The following is a 20,250-nucleotide window of genomic DNA, read 5'->3' as shown; positions in this document are numbered from 1 at the left end:
GTCTTCCATAATGTTTTCTATTCTCTTGCTTTTTCTGATACCTCTTCATTTTTAACTTTCTCTCTCCACGGTGTCCCAATTATTCGACTGTAACCCCACATTTCGAACGCATTATCAACGGAATATTGCATTACTGGAGGAATTAAACGATTTTTTTATCAAAAGGTTTTTGTTTAATTGAAAAAACTAAAAGACGTTTAGCGAATTACAATAATTCTAATGAAAGTGGTAGAGAATGTTACTTTTACTGTAATATTGTTGCTACCTACTGCAAATGTTTGACGAGTGTAATAATGAGAAATATACTTTTATCTATTCGAAATGATTTTAAGTTGCACCAGAACTGTAGGCGATGATTGAAGTTATTATTTCATCGCGGTTTTTGGGTTACGGTTAAGATTAGAATTTTACTTATAGAAAATAGTTTATTTTGAAAGTGCATATTGGCACCAAACCATGCACCTAATCATAAAACTATTTTACCTAACAATATAACTGGGTTAGAACGTTTCGAATAATGCTATACCTACATGCATTTTATTGTTTTCTAAACGCAAAGATGGTCAAATATATTAAGATTAAGGATTTTGCAGAATTACCATTAAATATAAATCTATTATTGATCAATTTCTGTGATATTAACTTATAGTGATAATTATTATTTGTTTGTTTTAATGTTCAAGTGTAGTAGTGGCTAAATTGTGGCGATTTTTTAAAATTTCTCGTATCTTAAATTACGGTTTTATTCCACAGCGAATTCATAGGGTTTTAATTGTTTTAATTGCGTAAACTTAGCAACAAGTACGTTGAAATAATTGCAGTTAAGTGACTTAATAAGCAGTAGCAACAATAATAATTACCTAGATTAGGGGTTGGTAAGCTTTTCAAGATAAAAGAGTCAAATTGATAAGGAAAATAGACTAACAAAGGTGTCAAAGTATATCATCATCGTAATACGTAATACTCCGAAACCTGGTTAGTTATGCAACTTCCTATTCCGAACTAATTTTCCAAAAACTGGAACATTTTAACTATGTTCAAAGAGTAATAATCTAGTCTTGGGGTCCCTTTTGTCTCCGAAGGTGTTTTATCGTAGGATAGGTTAGGTTAGGTTAGGTTAGGTTAGGTTAGGTTATGTTTGTTTTCATTATTGACTTCCATAGCGCCCTTAATTCTTCTACTTTCTCTTATACCTCCCCATTCCTTCCTGCCTTATTCTATCCACAATGTTTACATCACCTCCCTATGGTAGCTTTGTCAACCTATCGGTCCGAAGCAACTTAAAGTGGTTCACCTAATGATAAGGAGCCATTTTATGACGCTGTACGCGGTTTTAACTTTTAAACTCCAAAAGTGGCCGCGCTCTTACAATTAGTGATTTGAGGCAGGGCCACCCTTAAGAGACCAAAGAGTCAAATGACCTAATAAATGAATATTTTTTTTTACAAAAGTACTAATTCGGGAATTAACCGACCACCATATTTAGTGGAGTCACTTTAGGAAGGCGAAGTCTCTAATAAATTATTATTGAATTGAAAAAGAATATGTACAACTCCTTAGTTATTATTTTAGATGCAAAAAAGGTGGATAGAAGTAAGGGATGGAATGCTGTAGGTATATTTTCAGGTTTGTGGAGCAAGGTAACAAGAAGTAGATTATTTGAGAGCAAGTTGTATCAAAATTATAATTATGTGAATACAAAATTGACTTATATACGAAATAACAAAATATTTGAGTGTATGTATGGACGGATATGTGTAGGTAGAAGTGAAATGTAAGAGGGTAGTTTTCGGCATTGCTATAAATATCAGCGTTTATTCGGAAAAGAACAAAGCGTTTGCCAATACATGCAAGAAATTAAATTTTATTGTTTTTCGTAAGGGAATATATAACCAAGGTCTAAAATCACGCGACGCGAGAGTCAGAGCCCGCTCGTGTTTTATCGCTCGTGATAACGCCAAGGTATCGGGTTTTGCGTCACGGAGGCCTTCTGCTTACATAAAGAAACACGGTGTTATTAATTACAGCCCCGATTTCCAATTATTCTTTCTTCTAGGCGGTTAATTATTCGCCAAACGAAATTTCTTTGAAGTCCCGTCCGGATATCGGTATCCGTGCACCATTGAAATTAAAAATGGACTCGCAGGCTACTGATGCCGTTTGATCAGGAAGGTATCAGATAAATCGGTATCAAAGAACCGCTTTTCAAAGGGTTCGAATAAAGGAGGAAAGAAAGGAAACTCCGCGATTCCCCCGCAAAAAGAAATATCTAATGTTACCCCTTTACTGCGATTTATAATGGAAGCGTTGAAAAACTGACACAAAGATGACCGCAAATGGGGCAATTCCTACGTAAATTTAAAGAACCAAAACTGTTTTTCATTTCGTTAAAGCTACTGTAAGTGTCTGCCTTTCAAAAATTTCTTTATCTTATCTAGAACCTTAAAAAACGGTATACATGCTTTTGGTCCTTCGAGCCGATTAATAAAATAAAAGAGTTGTCGTCATTCCTATGTGTCTTCTATTATCTTCCTTAATCAATATGATATTCAAAGCTTGTCTGCATAAACGTATCGTAACATTTGCTCGCTCTCGTTCTCTAGAACCTTAAAAAACGGTATAAATGCATTTGGTCCTTCGAGCCAGCTAATAAAATAGAAGAATTGTCGTCATTCCTGTGTCTTCTATTATCTTCCTTAATCAAAATGATATTCAAAGCCTGTCTGCATAAACGTATCGTAACATTTGCTCCCTCTCGTTCTCTAGAACCTTAAAAAACGGTATAAATGCATTTGGTCCTTCGAGCCGGTTAATAAAAAAATAAAAGAGTTGTCGTCATTTCTATGTGTCTTCTATTATCTTCCTTAATCAATATGATATTCAAAGCCCGTCTGCATAAACGTATCGTAACATTTGCTCCCTCTCGTTCTCTAGAACCTTAAAAAACGGTATACATGCTTTTGGTCCTTCGAGCCGGCTAATAAAAAAATAGAAGAGTTGTCGTCATTCCTATATGTCTTCTATTATCTTCCTTAATCAATATGATATTCCAAGTCCGTCTGCATAAACGTATCGTAACATTTGCTCCCTCTCGTTCTCTTTATGATACATTAAATTGCTGAGCGTTATCCTCCCCCTCTCCTCCGCCAAACGTTAAGTAGTTTATGGTCATCTCCTACGTGTGCCCGGTGCATTCACGATTTTATTGATTTTATAACAGCAACGACGTATTTTATTAGGTTATATCGAAATTGTGGCATGCGTGTTAGATTTCTAACGAGTGTAAACTATTTAGATAAAATTTATGGGGGACCATCAAAGCCAGAGGAGATTACTTTACGATCTGAAGGAATTTAAAGATGTACAATATATTATACGTGTATTTAAGTACTTGTATACGTTCGCGTTTCGCTCTCGAAATGCGTCTTGCGATAATTTAGAGTTTATTAACTAAAGTGGACTTGAATATGTTTCCTTGATTTTCCACTCTTTACCCGGCACACGTTTTGATCGCAAGAATGCCGACGCTCGGGATGCGTGTTCTCCAAAAAGACATAAACTGCATTTTGCAAACGTGGAACGTTATCATGCAATGATGGCGGTGAGGGTCCCGTGTATAATAAAATGTCGCAACGTTCTTTATCGCGATGGAACAGTGATAACAACGCGAAATATTTGTTACAAATATACGGAATAGTTGCGAATTGATATAAATTACATGTTAAGGGCAGGTATATAAATATACCTACCTATGTAGAACGAAACGGGTAAGTGTACCCGGTAACTACCTAACGTTTGTTTGAGAATTTACGAGGCGCTTTTTGATCCTAATTTAGATAACGGGTAATGCATTACTCGTCCCGATCGCGATGTGCTGTCGTCAGAAAACATGGCGAAGTTTATTATTTATTTCTACCCTTTTACTTCGTTTCGAACAATCGATGCAATGGAAAAAATGCATGAAAAAGCATCGTCCTTTACAGGACATTTCAATTGTTCATCTTATTTTTAGATTTCGCGAGAATACCTATAGCAGCCCATCATATCAGTTTCTTCAAATCTTTTTGGTGGACGAAAATATAAAAATATTTATTATTTTCGATTTGGTCCTTCGAGCCGGATTTCCGATAGCAACGTTTCACATTAAGCTTCTTCGGTATTTGTTTGGTTTGTTGGTATATCAAAAATCAAATTCGCTATAATTTAATAGCATCCTTTGATATTAGTATTTTTGGTAGATTGAAACATCAAGAATTATATAAGGCTACAGAAGGAACATACCTCTTTTTCTTTGGCTGCAAGTTCATTTTCGAAATTAGGTTTTTCCATTTTAATGCCCTCTTTTGATTCTTGGTGTCCAGAGTTGGTAGCCAATTGTTCTTTTAAGGTGGTAACTTCTTTTTCGGCTAGAGTCGCCCGCTATAACAATAAAAAAACATTTGTTAATTATGCGTATATGTCTTTGTGAATTTTTTTGTTTTAATTTTTATTATTTAATTGTTTCGCGCTAATATCGTTTGTAGGCGATTTAGTACTGCATTATTGGCCATAAAATTCTCCAACAAACGTTGCACTCGTTAATGACCCTATAATTTCCCACAAATAAGCTGATGCATGTCGCAAACGCATTCTATAAATTGTAGTAATGAATTACAAAAAGTCGGATATATAAAAAAAAAGTACATTGGGAATAATAATTTGTTGTAGCAGAACAAAGGCTGCGTTCAGTGATTTCGAAAACAAAGAAAATTAAAAGTGATTATCATATTATTGGTCTAGTGATTGTCATTCATTATGCTTGAGTGTGCCAAGTAACCACCATGTTTGAGGCATTGGCGCGGAAATTTTGATGGAAGAATAGATACATATTTTAACTTTTACGTTTCTGTTCGATGTTGTTGTACTTACTACCTGTATAGTCACTTTTAATTATAGCACAATCGAACAAACCTGTTGTAAGGTTGCTCAAGTTGGAGAACATTTCGAACATTGCGTACATCGATGTATTCGAATATCTACGAGTTAAGCTTGAGCGTTTTGTAAAAACAATGGATTTTCAAAAGATTAATTGCCTGATATAAATCAAGTAATACTGGTACAAGATTTGTTACTATTACTATGGGTTCCTACTTTATTACACGTCGATGTTTTGTTTAAATTTAAATAAAATTAAGAAATTCTACGGTATTGTGTCATGTCCATTACCAACAGCTTACAATTTATTTTTGACCGATTAACATTGAATTTTATTTGCTATTTGTTAACTGAATTTTCTCTATCCGGCTCGAAGGACCAAAGATTAAGCGACAATTCTTTTGACAAGATGTTAAGTCAACAGTAATTTCGCTGCAGAGGTGGAGAAAAAGTGGCACTAACCACCGCCAGCTCTTTCCAGTTTAGTAATTTTGTGTATCTTTTTCGAAATTTATCTCGCCGAGCGGGCAAACACAGAGTTCGGTGTTTTTGCCTTCGTATCGCGTTCAAATAGCAACTTTTTCGTCCTTGATGTTGTATAATTAGGTAAAAGTTGGAAAGCAATCCGTTTCAGATCCGATAACTTTATTAGTAATCACATCTGTTAATTAACTAAGTAGCCCCTTTCTCTGCCATGATCGAAGAAACTTACAGGGCGGCTAAAGAGTCCATTAATAGATGAACAGAAGCGGAAAACTTTAAATTAAACGAAATTAAATTCTTTTCCGGACAAGAGGGTCTGATAGATCTGTCCGAAGGCTCGTTTGGGAAATTAAACCGTTACTCTTTAACGACCATATGTAACGTTTACTGAATTCACAAAATTAATCCTGAAATTAGTACTTTTTCCATTTAATGATTGGTACAAATAATAAAAATAAATAGCTCTTATCGTTATTTCGTATTACTGGTAAATGATTTTAAAAAACTCCTTTTTTTCTTTTAAATGAAAATAAAATAACATATGTGAGGTTATGGTCATTCTTATTAACTTCGCGTTATTTATCTGCAATTAAATTCTGAAATACAACCAGAAGGCATTAAGTATGTATCATTTACCATGTGGAGCTACACTTATTGTTTTCTTTGTGGTCGCGTAGTTGTGCGAAACCTCATTTTGCACACTGTCTTAAGCTCCGTAAGATGAAAAAAGAGAAAGAGACAAGAAGATCCGATCCCATGATTTAGCACTTGTATCCGGTACACCGAAATATACGATACATAATGAACTTCTACCGCCGCTACCAGATGTCAACGATACGCGCAAAAGTGAAAACAAGAAAACAATAAAAAAAAAGAGAAAGAATAAAACAAACTGCGCGCTGTGATTCATTATATTATTTCGGTTAGGATTATTGGAATACCATTCGTTCCTTGCCTCTACCGACGCTGATGATGGCTATTCCGAATTTATGTAGACGACCTAACTACACCCTACCAAATTACTACTAAATTCATTAAACAGACACAGCAGTCACAATATAGTACACAGAGAAAGGACGGATGCTAAACATTAAAAATGCAACAAGCAATCTTTGCTATAAAACGACCGAGGCAGAATAGTAATTACATAATAATGATCACAGTAATTAGTCAATTGCTAATCGAATCAGTGTTTTAAAAAAATAAGTATATTGTAGACAAGTATTTTTAAATATAACTAATGGTCCTTCGAGCCGGATAATAATCTCTTTATATTAGAAATGTGATGTTTCCCCAGTCACATCGACGCTAATATTAGAAATGTAGGTAGAACGTGTGAGATAGCTGTCTTGCGTTGGGTATTGAAATGAGTGGAAATTCAGACATCTGAAAATGCTTTCACAAACGTGCAGAAACATTATGAAGATCGTGACCTGTAGGCAGGTAACCATTTAATGATAAAGAGCTAAACTATCATATACTGTTACGTGTGCGTACGTCCCCTTTAAAACCCATCATCGCACGCAGTGGAAGACATAATTAAACCTCAGTTTGCAACAATGTTAAGAAAACGTGTTCGGGTAAGTATGTTTAGGCATTTTCGGATACAACAAATTCGGTTACGTTCCCAATTTAAAGGGAAAAAGTTTATAGTGAAAGCAAATTTTGCTTCTACAGGGAAAAAATAACAAAGATGTCTTCTTCCGAAAAGAATGGACAAATTTAAATGTGGAAGAAGAATAAGATTGGATTTATCAGGCTTCTTCAACCATACTTAAGGTTTCGTACCATAAAATTCGTAATAATTTTACTGATTTTTTGTGAAAGCTACATACGTGAGAAGCATTACGGAATCTAATAGTGAACCACTGAACCGTATTTACGTACAAATCATTCAATTAATCTACTTAAATTATATTATATGTAAACTTCACACGTTGCCTGAATACTTTTACATACAATAAAAATAGTTTGGAATTAGGTGAACGAGCAAGAATTTAATTGCTTTGTTAAAATGCGATGTTAAGGATGATGTATTTGCACACCGGTTGATACGTGGATTTGGTACTTTCACTCTTTTATATTTTGAGTTGTTCGAATTAATTAAACAGGAAAGTAAATTTACAACCGTCCATTAAAATAATAAAACCTGATTATAAATATCGATTAACGGTTCCTGTATGTGTAATTGATTCCGTTTAGAAATATAAATCGTGTTTTAATTGAAGAAAATAATTCTTCATATAGTATAATACTTTGATACTATGACGTCAATGTAAGTTTCCTTTTTTTTACTATTAATTTTTTACGTTTCCATTTTACATTGAACCCAACAATAATGTATAACTTAGAATAACCTACTACCTTGATAAAACCTTGTAACCGCAAGCAAAACGTCGGTGTGATTTTATAATCAATAAACTTTTACAACCCTAACCTTGGCCCTGAGTACCGTATAAGTAGATAATAATCGCGGTAATTATCCGATTATCAATCGAAACATGTTTTTTAGTTATACAAGTTCGCTTTATAAATAATTGAAAATAATATTTTATACTGAATTAATGGTCCTTCGAGCCGGATACGAATCTCCTTATATTGTAAATGTGATGTTTTCTCAGCCATTTCGACGGTATTGTAGATAAAAGTAGATTGCAGTGTATTTGTGATTCTTTTTTATTGATTCTGTACAAATCTTGAAAAGACCGAATGAGAATATTCTCGCCAATTTAGGCTAATATTGATGTGAAATTTGTTTGGTGTGGTGCTTCACGTTTAAACGCGTTCACGTCTGAAAATGTCGTGGTTTTTTATTGTAGAAGAAGTATACATGTGTAGGTAGGTTAAAGCGGAAGTGGAGAACGACACGACTTATTCAGTTGTAAAATCTCTCTTGCATGCAAACAACATTTCAGGTGCATGTGAGAAAGAGGCCAGAGAACGTAGGCAGGGGGTGGTTGCGGCGTGAGCGGTCGGGGGCGCGACGGGAACGACGTGAAGGACGGAGGGACGGTGTGCTGATGGTTGGTGGTGGCGGTTGTCGTAGCGCGAGTTATTCGAAGTCATAAGCCAATCTGGAGTGCGCTGCCGCCAGTATTGATGACTATAAAGGTTTTTGCTTAATCAAAATCTCGAATAATTCCCGAACCGTGACAAATAATCGAGTGGAATTTATATTGAAATATCCGCCGCGCGTTACTTCATTAATTGCTACTTGAGATAGTTATTAGGTTTTGGATCTCCTCTAATTCGCTCGCATTTTAATTGATCCTCCGTACGTTTTACCAACTCCTGAAAGGAGTGTGCACAAATTAACGAGTTATCCGTACGAACTCCTTTTGTACCGCAGCCGCAATCACCGCGCGATCGCGAAACTACATTGCTGCCAACCTATCCGCCGATACGAAAACGCTACAAAAACTCACCCACACACACCAAACACCCCAACAGACGGCTGTCTCTCACGTACACCCCAACCGATCACACGCTAACGGGTTCGTGTTCGAAAATATTTCTTGAATAAACTTTTCAATGAATATTTGCAACGAACAACAATGGTAACTGCTAACTGACATAATAGATTAAATTTAATTAAAAACTTAATATCGAGGCGGAAAAGAAACTGTTAAAAGATCTGGTATTATAGGCGGATGATGTAGGAGAAACAGGAGGTAGGGCACCTTCTTACACACAAAGAGCTAGTAAAAAGTAAAGAATCAAGAGTAAAGTGAATAGCTTTGGATATTCTAGTTTTCGGAATAGCTCAAAACTCCAACGCCAAAACACGACACTGTAGTTGTCCGAAGCACTTTTCGGTAACAAGGTTATCTCCTTCTTGAGGGACTGAAGTGAACTTCTTCGTCTTCTTCTTCTGTTTGTTCTACAACAACCGCCAAAGTTTTTGCAATCTTCATATTTCGGAATATTGGAAGATTGATTCAAACTAAGAACGAGTGGATGTGCGTGACCTACCGAACTTCGGACCAATAACTTCTGATAAAGAGTTAATCGAAATAGCTTCAGATAGATCATCGGAATTTGTGATAATGTCCCAAAATTGACTCTTGAGGGTGTAAAATGAGGCAAAGCAATAGTTTATCGTATTTAGTGTAGACATTGCACTGAATCGCCTCTAACAAAAAGTACATCGAACTGACGTTTGCCATCATCATCAGCTATCTGACTTTTAACTTCCTTTAGAAAGTTCAAGTTAGAGAAGAAAGAAAATCATTTGTAACAAATACTTCTACATTAATATATGATGTAATTTTGCTTAAAAAAAAGACACACCCCAATTTACCACAATAAACTTTACTAAGTGGACATTATCTCAAATGTGTGCTCAGTGAAATTCGTTGTGGTAATCTGAGGTGTATCTGTATTTTTCGATTTGTTTAATTACCACACTTTCGTATTCTTTATCTTGATTGATTTGTCTGTTTACTATGTTATCTAAAAACTGACCCATTAACATTACTCTCCGACTTGTACGTATTGTTGAGATGCTGTTCTCATGTTGACTTAAAGGGGGTAGCGTTTCGTGCGGTGCGGACCCTTAAAAGCCACAATTCCAGTTAGAAGTACTTAAAAATGAATATAGGGATCCACGTTAATGTAAAGTTGCTAATTGAACAACACAAGAGGAAGAGTGTAATAGAGAGACACCCACTTGGAAGGAGTCTCATCAGTATTACTTTTAGAAGGCCAAAATGTTATTTATTTACTGTGAATATTTGATTAAGTTTTTCTAAAAATTTATAAACCCACAACAGCAGCAAATAAATAATGAGAACAGAACGATTAAATTCGAGTTCGCGGAAATCACTTTATAGGATAGTCACTTATCGAGACCCCAATAGGTGTCTGGTGTGCTATCCACGATTATTATCATTCCTACTGCGGTATTTAATATGTATTGACTTTATTTATCAGCGGTTGTTAGAAATAACAAGCGACAATAATGTCCCATTAGCATTGCTAATACCGGCTCCTCAAAATATCAATATTCATTTTTTTCACCGGCGCCGCATCGGTCGCAGACGGCCGCGACAGCACCATCATCATCAGCAAAGATCACCTCGGATTAAAAACTAAACGAGACAAGAATTTATTGACACCATAAATTATAATATAAAAGTATTGAGCCTTCCGAAACTAATTAATCACTATCTAATTACATCCGGGCGTCTTCTTCGTTCTCATTCTCCCCCACCAGCAGCAACAACAACGCTCATCGCCCCTCCGCCCCCTTGCGTTGCCCCCCTTATCCCTCACGTCAGACATCACCAACCCCCGCTAACCCAATATTAACGACATTTGACGGGCTTAGAAGATAAAGGCTCAAATCAATATAATTTTCCACATCTCAATAATTGGTTTTCATTTACAAGGGAAACTAATTTATATTGTGAATATCTTCACGTCGCCACCAATTAGCGTGAATCTAAGCTCGCGGCTTTGGCGGAGGATAGAGAAGGAAGGTAAAACCCTCGACGATAGTGGCTTTAGAGCTGACGAAACGTAACGAGTGTAGATCGATAATAATAAAAGGGAGACATTTTCGTCGACTTACATACAGTATTCGTTTATTTTCGCCAGTCAACCTTGATTATCCGAATTTGTAAAAGCATCAGGAAAGTTCAAAATTTAAATTAACCCAAGCAGGCAACGAACGTCATTGTTTGGGTCAGTTCCACGGCGGCTGCGACTGTTTCTCGTTAGTTGAAATTCGCCACCTTGATGCGGTAAAGTCTAACAAATTTTGAATGACAACGTTCCTGCGCTGGGAGGTTTATTTTCCACGTAAGAGAAATGTAACATTTCTAATACATTTATGTGGATAGAGAAGGTTAGAATTGAGAAGGTATTAGAAAGAATAGGAGAACAGAGGACTCTATGGAAGTCAATAAGAAATAGGCGAGTTAGATTGGTAGGACACCTTCTCTGGCATAAAGGTTTAGTCAGAGATATATTAGAGGCAAAAACAGGAGTTAATAGGAGTAGAGGTAGACCTATACTAGATTACTGTCTATTACTACTATTTTCCTTTTGTAAAGTCGTTATCCTTTATTATGTTTACAATGTTAGTTCGGCGTGTACCTTGGCCCATAACAAAGGTACGAAAATGATCATATTTAGACATTTTGGAATTTGCAACCTCAACTTCAGAGCAGGCGTGTACCTTGGCCCTTAACAGAGGTACGAAGACGCATCAGGAATCTCGCAGTTTAATGTTTTAAACTAAATTTATTATATTTAAATTTACTGATTGTTTTTACTTATATAAATGTATTGCTTAACTTTGGCAAATAAAAATTGTGTTCGTTGAATTATGAAGTACCTACAAAAGTAAGGGCTGCTTTATTTCCCTTTTTGTAACGACCCTATATTTTCTTATGTTTACAATATAGGTTCGGCGTGTACCTTCGCCCATAACAGAAGTACGAAGATCATCATAGGTGGTCATTTAGGAATTTGCTGCCCTATCTTAGAGCAGGCATTTGCCTGAGCACATAACAAAGGTAAGGTATGATTGTACAGGTAACATGTATTATATACCATATTAAAGGTCTCAGCATTATTATGACATTTTTGTGCGAAAATGCTCGAAGTGTTGAAGACGAGCATTTCTTAAATATCTTGTATACATATATTAACCTGAGGATTAAATGATAGGTGTAAGTGTAGAAGTAGAAAACTAGGAATCATAAAGAAATCAATATGGTACTGTCCTTATTGTTAGAAGTACATGGATATTTGAGTAAAATCATTGAGGCAGGAAAAATTATATACGTATTAGCCGCAATCTTTCTCAAATTTGGACTGTATCTTTGCTGGTAATGCACTTGAAACCGTTCCTATCCCAACTTATTCTATGCTGTCAGTACGTAGTACTAACACCCTTAGCATTTTTAAATAATTTCATAATGCACACTTACGTGTAAATATATGCAACCAACTATTAACAGCAAACTAAAATTTAATGGTTATTACATGTCATTGGAATGTATGCAACCAATTATACTCTCGAATAGAGGACATTTTGGCACACCACCCCTAGAACTTTATATATACAGTCCAACCTGGATAAATGAGAACTGCGTAAGCGAGGAAACTATATATTCCGTCATTTTGCCCTTCTAGAGCCTCTATAAGTGAGAAACAAAACCTGTAAAAGTGACAGTCATTTTTCCTGCGGGAACCTCTCTAAGTGAGATTGCTACTTGTCTATACCTCTATAAGCGACAGTTTACTTTTGCTATATTATAACTCGTTCTTAAATTTCAAGAGACAAATGACCGAATCTGCGAATGACCGAGTAAGTCTTTATTATTTTATTATAGTCAAATGTGTGTACCGACTTGTTTATCAATCTTATTACAGTCAGTTCATAAAAGTAGTTGCGAAGAAAGGTCCTGTACTTCCTCATAATGTCTAAACGAAAACTCAATGTGTTGTCGAACCGTATAGACCTCTATAAGTGAGACAAATTCCTCATGTAACTATGTAAGCTAGAAACTCGGGTTAGTGAGAAACCTCTATAAGAGATAATCACGGTCCCTTGAGCTCTCACTTACCCAGGTTCGACTGTATATACATGATTATATATGTATTTAAATATCGTCTTCTTTTAATTTGTACAATTAATGATGCCTGACCTTAAATTTGATAAATTCGAGAGACCTGACTTATTTTACTGTAAAATAAATGTAATTTAATGTTTCGCAGCTGTTAATGGTTGGTGACGTATGTCCACAGTGTAAGGAATAATATTTTTTAAAGTGCCATTACAACAATGGATAGAGCATAAGAAGCAGATGTTTGGAGAGGTTTTGAAGTGTGGACGCGTTTTAAACTCGCACAGATCGATTTATATAACGTCAGGGATAAAGGGTAAAGAACAAGGGACGATATAAAAGGGTTAGCAGTAGTGAAATAAGGGTGGGAGAGCCCTCAGTGCCGCTAATTAGTTATCAAAGAGTTGCGACTAGTGACAAAATTTACGGAATGGGGGCGCGTTTGTAAAAATAAAAAAGCAAATACTAACAGTTTTTATTCTATTCAAGCAAAGGCTACGGTTCCTGGATTAATTTATAAAATCTTTTTGTGACGTCTGGAGCGCGTTGCGGGAGCTTTTTGTTCGCTCGTCCTACTCGAACGGAAACCAACTGTGACAAACGAAAGAAAAGAAAATGCTACCAAACAACTTTTTACTGACTAAGTTTTACCGAATAGTTTCCTAAAAGAATAGAAAATTTTATTAAGCGAAAGGTCGCGGTGGATGATTAGCGAACTAGGGGTAATAATCTGGGTAGGTAAGAAAATTTGAAATTCGTGACAATGCGAACTAAAAAGAAACTCTAGAAAGTTTTCTCCACCAAATAAATTCAAACTTCTACTTGTAATTACTAAAAATGTTTATCATAAACGGAAAATCACGTTACCGCTCTTAGTCTTAACGTTTTTGGTACACATTTACAGTGAAAAATCAAAGACCAATAACATTATCTCAAAAATTAATTCGTTTGGGTAGTTGGTATGATTTTTTAGAAAATACTACAAATTCCGCAGTAAACGCCATCTGTAGCACGATGCTACATTTTAGGATTACGTATGCTCCAACAAGGTCCACTTGTGTGGATATCTACTTGCTGAAAACGAATCCCGGCGTAGCTAACCTCAACGTGATAGGCACGTTACCATAATCGAATAAAATAATTCGAAGTGGTCTGTATTGTGTCGAAACTGCCAGACGCGGATCGCGATTTCGATCTTTTTGGATCTCATCAGCGTTAGGTTAGCTACGCCGGGATTCGTTTTCAGCAAGTAGACCTTGTTGCAGCATACGTAATCCTAAAATGTAGCATCGTGCTACAGATGGCGTTTACTGTGCCATTTGTAGTATTTTCTTAAACGCTATTTATTTTTCTTAACTGGTTTGTTCAATAAATAAATAAATTGGATACAATTTTGCAAATCAAAATGTAACTGTCGATTCTAAATAAAACTATTGAAGAAATGAATTGATGCTGTCATCAACTTAAGATTCATCACCATCATCAACCGCGTCGTCACATCAGTATCTCCATTACTTCTTCGTAATCTTCGCAGTTCTCTAACTATTTAAGAACAGTAACCTAATCTCAGTCTGCCTCCACTCCACTTTCTGCTTAGAATATGCTATCTCTGTGTCTCAAAGGGTGCTCTACCATTTCTTCTTCCATTTTTCGTATTGACATCCATAGTTGTCTGTTCATATTTTTTATTTCTTTTGTTAAAAATAATATGAAAAAGCCTAGGTATATTATAGTAGCGATGATCGTCTTAATTATTCTTAGGGTCATCCGTTGTAAAATCATTTAATTAATAAAACTGTTAGAAGAATGTGTAATAGTCATATTTATGGTGGTTTTAAACTTCTAGTTGATGGCATTATGTAATTAGTTTCCGCATTCACGAATTAGCTTGTGACACTCGACCATTCTAATATTATTTAGAAAAGCCAACGTAAAGTTTAAATTCCTCTGAAATCTAAAATTTCAACCGAATTGTCCTGATGCGTTTCAACGTTTCCGGATTATTCCAACTGGTCCAACTTCGGTGCAGGGCAAAAACAGAATTAGCTCCCGTTTCACTGGCGCGTCCCGTTAACGGCCCTGGTCCGACAGGACGAAAAGGACGACGTCATTCTGTCGACCACACGCCCAAGGCTGGTATATTAGGTAATACTTTAGTAACACATCGACCTTTACCATATCCGACCGGAGTAATTCTATCGGTTAATTTTATTAATCCACTCTAGTAGGTGAGATGCTGTCATTGTTGGTTTTTGGCACGTTAAAGGCCCGCTGTCCCTTATTGAAGAGAACGGCAACATCCGAAACACTTTGCGTGAAAACACTTTGAATGAAAACGGTTTTATCATCGAACTAGGAAAATTCATTTAGCCCGCCATAGAACGGACAAACATTAACACACACGTACGCTAGATTTGCACACCTAAATAAAATTAAACTTTCTTAAAATATATAAAAATAAATAGAAAGCTGACATTTACGAGGTACTATTTTGGTCACATAAACGGCATAACAAAATATAAAAAGCAATGAAATTGCTAAACTTTTTGTTTTGTTAAAAACGCAAAAATATTAGCTGTAATTTACCTAAATCTACATATTTATACATTCTACTGTTTTATCAATTAAATGTTAAACAACAGCCGCCTACTTTTGCAGAACTGGAAAATATACATGATCTTTTGTTATTAATAAGAATTCGTTCACTACAACAACGGAAATAATAACGTTCCTCGCAGTAGGCGTTTTCTGTAAATAAAAACAAAAGAAGTCGAAGTAGGCCGATGATATTCACTGTGCAAGCGGGATATTCCATAGCCATCTTATTATTCAGCCCGTTATTTTTTCGCACCCCTGCCTTCTTATTACGTGAAATATGTTCATAGCCACCTTTCTATACCGCACAGAGTAATATCTCAATGTTATTATAAAAACAATAGCTTCATCCGAGGAATCCAGAGAACGGATAACAGTGGCGTAGCATAGAAAAGAAAAACAAGTCGTTTAAAAGATGAAAGTAACAAGTGAATGCATAGCGTTTCAAGCGTATGTCAAGTTGTAATAATCATTTAAGCTTTAGTGCTATGAGTAGTGTTAAATAGATAATTAGTAAAAATAATTACTTAAACATATATGTGTTTGTAGTTTCCCTGTAAATCCGTAAAGAAAATGAAATAACTTAATAAAAAATCATACAATGTGACAATTTCTTAATTGTGCAAGGCGTTAAATGTTGAAACTTATTACAAACTGATAAGTAATAAAAACATTTGAAACTTACTGTGTTTATATTTTTTATTAACTCGAGATAAAAATGTTTCTCAGTCTCTCAGAGTCCCTGAAAGCGAGACTCGAGTCTCCGTCTTTCATCGAGTCTCTCTGGTGTCGCTGAGAGAGACAGTCAAGAAAACTGTTTAGCGTCTCTAAACGAGAGACTCGGGTCTCTTAATTTTTCAGTTTTATACATTCAGTCGCTCTGTGAGAGACTCGAATCTCTGAATTAACAATTTTATCGTTTGAGTCTCTCATACAGAGACTGTGAGAGATCCATAAAAACATCTAGGCAATAACTGAGAGACTGTGAGAGACGCTGAAAGATTCTGTCTAGGGAACGTCAATTTGTGTCTTAAATTAGTAAAATCTTTTAGCAAAATAGTAGGACGGTTTTGTTATTTGCTTTTTAAAAGATTTTTAAACAAAGCGGATATTTCGAAACTAATATCGGAGAGAAGAAGAATTGCAAATGAAAACGGTTGTGATCCGAATCCTAATTTGTTACGCCACTGGTATCCGGCGCCTTATTAAAGTAGCTGGGGATATATACGGGGCAATATATTTTGATTTTTAATTCAAACTCAGACACTGTTTTATGGTATCAGGTCCGGGAAACTGATACTGTGTAATAATGATTCTTATATACGATCGCGCGGAATGGAAAATGTAATGAGTGTTTTAAAATTTTACTCCCTTGCTTGTTTCGAATTTATCTGAAAGAATGATTGCCGGCGCCGTTGCAATACTCACGCACACAGAGAGAAGAGCGCCGGGACCCTGCTGCTAACGTCGACGCCGTCGTACCAACATCCATCCGGGCCCCCCCATTGTAGGGTGGCTATAATTTTATATGACAAATTCCTTTTACCTAACCTATACGTGAGATTACAATGAATTTTTTAACGTTCCACATCTCGATAAAAATTTAAAGGTGCAATTCCGTCGACAGAATCATCCAATAAAAACCAAATTAATGTTATAAAACTTACAGTACAATTATCAATAAATCTCTCCATTGTTAATAAATAATAATTGATTATTAACAGTTTCTCTTTCAGTAACATTTCGTTCATTTATTACGATTTATCAGAGTTCTAATAAAATTAGCGAATACTAGAACAACAATTAATGATGGACATATTAGTTAATTCAAATAATTTACAATTAATAGGAATTATGTTATACGAGGGTGGATTGATAAGTTTCCGGCCTAACCAAGAGATGACGCCACTAGGCCTACCTTGAGGTGACATTCTATAGTACCATCCTTGGATAGCTTGTAGCTATAGTTTCAGCCCGATCTCCTTGCTAGTGTAGGTTTGACAGCACGCTGAACAAGACGCCTCTGTGGTTTTCGTAAAAATGGAAAAGCAGGAAAATCGTGCTGTCATCAAATACTTTTATTTGAAGGGGTTAACGCCGAAGGAAATTAAAAAAGAGATGGACTCAACACTGGGGACATCCTCCCCGTCATATTCAACCGTTAAGCAGTGGGTTTCCGAGTTTAAAAAGGGTCGTGTGAGCACCTCTGATGGGCCTCGCTCAGGACGCCCCGTTGAGGTCACAACTCCAGATATGATCGAAAAAATTCATCAAATAGTGCTGGGAGACCGCAGATTGAAAGTGCGTGAGATAGCTGAGACCTGTAAGATGTCATATGAACGTGTGCAACATATTTTGCACCAACATTTGCATATGGAAAAGCTCTGTGCAAGATGGGTGCCGCGTTTGCTAACAGTCGACCAAAAATTGATTCGAAAAAACATTTCTACCGCAAATTTGTCATTGTATAAGCGTAATCCAAGCGAATTTTTGCGTCGATTCGTAACCGTTGACGAAACGTGGGTCCACCACTACACTCCTGAAACCAAAGAACAGTCTAAACAGTGGATTGGACCAGGGGAACCAACTCCAAAGAAGGCAAAAACAATTTTTTCGGCGAACAAGGTTATGGCTACTGTTTTTTGGGATGCAAGAGGTATTATATACATTGATTACCTTGCAAAGGGTAATACTATCACTGGTCAATACTACGCAGACTTATTGCAACGTTTGAGCCACGAGGTGAAAATTAAACGACCTCATCTGGCGAAGAAAAAAATCTTGTTTCATCACGATAACGCACCAGCGCACACGTCAATCGTTGCGACGGCTAAAATCAACGATCTAAAGTTTGAATTGATGCCGCACCCTCCTTACTCTCCAGACCTAGCCCCGAGTGACTATTTTCTGTTCCCTAATCTCAAAAAATGGCTTGGCGGTAAGAGATTTGCGGACAATGAAGAAGTAATCGAAGCTGTAAATGGTTATTTTGAGGAGCTTGACGAATCAGTCTATAGAGATGGCATTAATAGACTGGAACACCGCTATGAGAAATGTATCAGCCTTGGAGGAGATTATGTTGAGAAATAAAAAAAAAAAATTTTTAAAAACCTTGTTTTTCTTGGTCAGGCCGGAAACTTATCAATCCACCCTCGTAAGTAACATAAAAACAAAACAGCAGTGGCACTATTTTTTGGCACTTCCTTCAAAATTTAACCAGTTTATACTCGTTAGGTAATAGATTAATTGTGATAAAATTCTGGATTATAATAAAGTACGACATGAAAATGTGTATAAGCGGTTCTCTACTATTAAATCTACTATTAAATCTTTAAAGACAGTACAACTGTAGGGATAGATGTACAGGGGCAAAATATTAGTATGCCTAGATTTGCGGATGATATAGCTGTATTAGCATCTAGCAAGGAGGAGTTAGAGATATTTTCAAATAAAAAGGATGCGGTACTGACAAACAAAAATACTGGTATGCAAGGTAAGAAAAAGCAGGGAAAGAGCGAATATAAAGATAGGAGACGAAAAATTAGAAGAAGTATCCGATTTTAGGTATCTAGGATTCAGATAAGTCAGGACGGAAGGAGTAGTAGGGATATAAAGCAGAGGAAAGCGCTGGGTCGGGTCGCGTTCAATAAAAAGAAGTCATTTCTATACTCGCGAACGTTAATTTAGAAATTCTAAATAGATTGTTAAAGGTGTATGTTTGGAGCACGGCGCTCTATGGGTGTGAAACATGGACAGTGGACGCGACGGAAAAGAAAAGGTTAGAAACGTTCGAAATGTGGTGCTGCAGGCGAATGATAAGGATACCGTGGATAGAGAAGGCTAGAAATGAAGAGGTATTAGAAAGAATAGGAGAAAAAGGACTCTATGAAAGTCAATAGGAAGTAGGCTAGATAGGTTAGTAGGACACCTTCTCAGGCATGAAGGTCTAGTCAGAGACATAATTATTAGAGGCAGAAATGGGAGTTAGGAGGGGTAAAGGTAGACCTACATTAGATTACTGTTCACAAATAGTTAACGATGTGGGTTGTTCTAATTTTAGGGAAATGTGAAGATTAGCTCAGGATAGGAAAGAGTAGAGGTGTGTGTCCAACCAGTCTTAGGACTGATAATTTATGCATATTTATTACAATATGACTAAACGGACCTATTTTCAAAAATTAAGGAAAAGTCCAACTAGGGTCAGGTCAACTAAACAATGATAATAATTTTGTTACTACCTAATAAAGACTAGAGCCAAATTTTACCCTTAATTGGGTAAATATGGTAAAAATTCCAACAGTTTACGGAATCCTTTTGATTAAACAGAAAATGGTTGTTACTATGTACAATAACTGCAACATTTAACAATAACTGTTTACGTAATCTGAAAATATAAAGACTATGTATTTGAAATGGTAGGATTACCGAAGAATGGTACCTGTTTACAATGTAGACTATTACTTTAAACATCAACTGCCTATATATATTCTGAGTATATTTCTAGCAGTAATTAAGAATGACAGCAGTAAAACCGAGTCTTGTAGTCATAATTGTCTAATGAACTTTTTATGTTAGAAGTAATGTAAAATAAAGTAAGGGACACACGTGGTCTATCTACCTTCAGGCCCTCGTATTTGTATCTATGTATATGTGAGCACGAATGGTACATTTCAATTCGATC

General features: G+C 36.0%; 1 protein-coding gene across 3 annotated transcripts in view; it reads right to left on the bottom strand.

The window, feature by feature from the left end:
- Nucleotides 1–20,250, bottom strand: part of LOC108736742 (homeobox protein cut) — a 181,989-nt gene that overhangs the window by 95,334 nt on the left and 66,405 nt on the right. For all 3 annotated transcript variants that reach the window (XM_018469292.2, XM_018469294.2, XM_018469293.2), the window contains exon 2: nt 4,282–4,419. In XM_018469292.2, the coding sequence (XP_018324794.1) occupies nt 4,282–4,419 (138 nt within the window). The remainder of the gene's footprint in view (nt 1–4,281; nt 4,420–20,250) is intronic.

Source organism: Agrilus planipennis, unplaced genomic scaffold (genome assembly GCF_000699045.2).
Source record: "Agrilus planipennis isolate EAB-ADULT unplaced genomic scaffold, Apla_2.0 scaffold103, whole genome shotgun sequence".
In the NCBI taxonomy this organism is placed as follows: domain Eukaryota; kingdom Metazoa; phylum Arthropoda; class Insecta; order Coleoptera; family Buprestidae; genus Agrilus; species Agrilus planipennis.
This window is presented reverse-complemented; position numbering and strand designations above follow the sequence as displayed.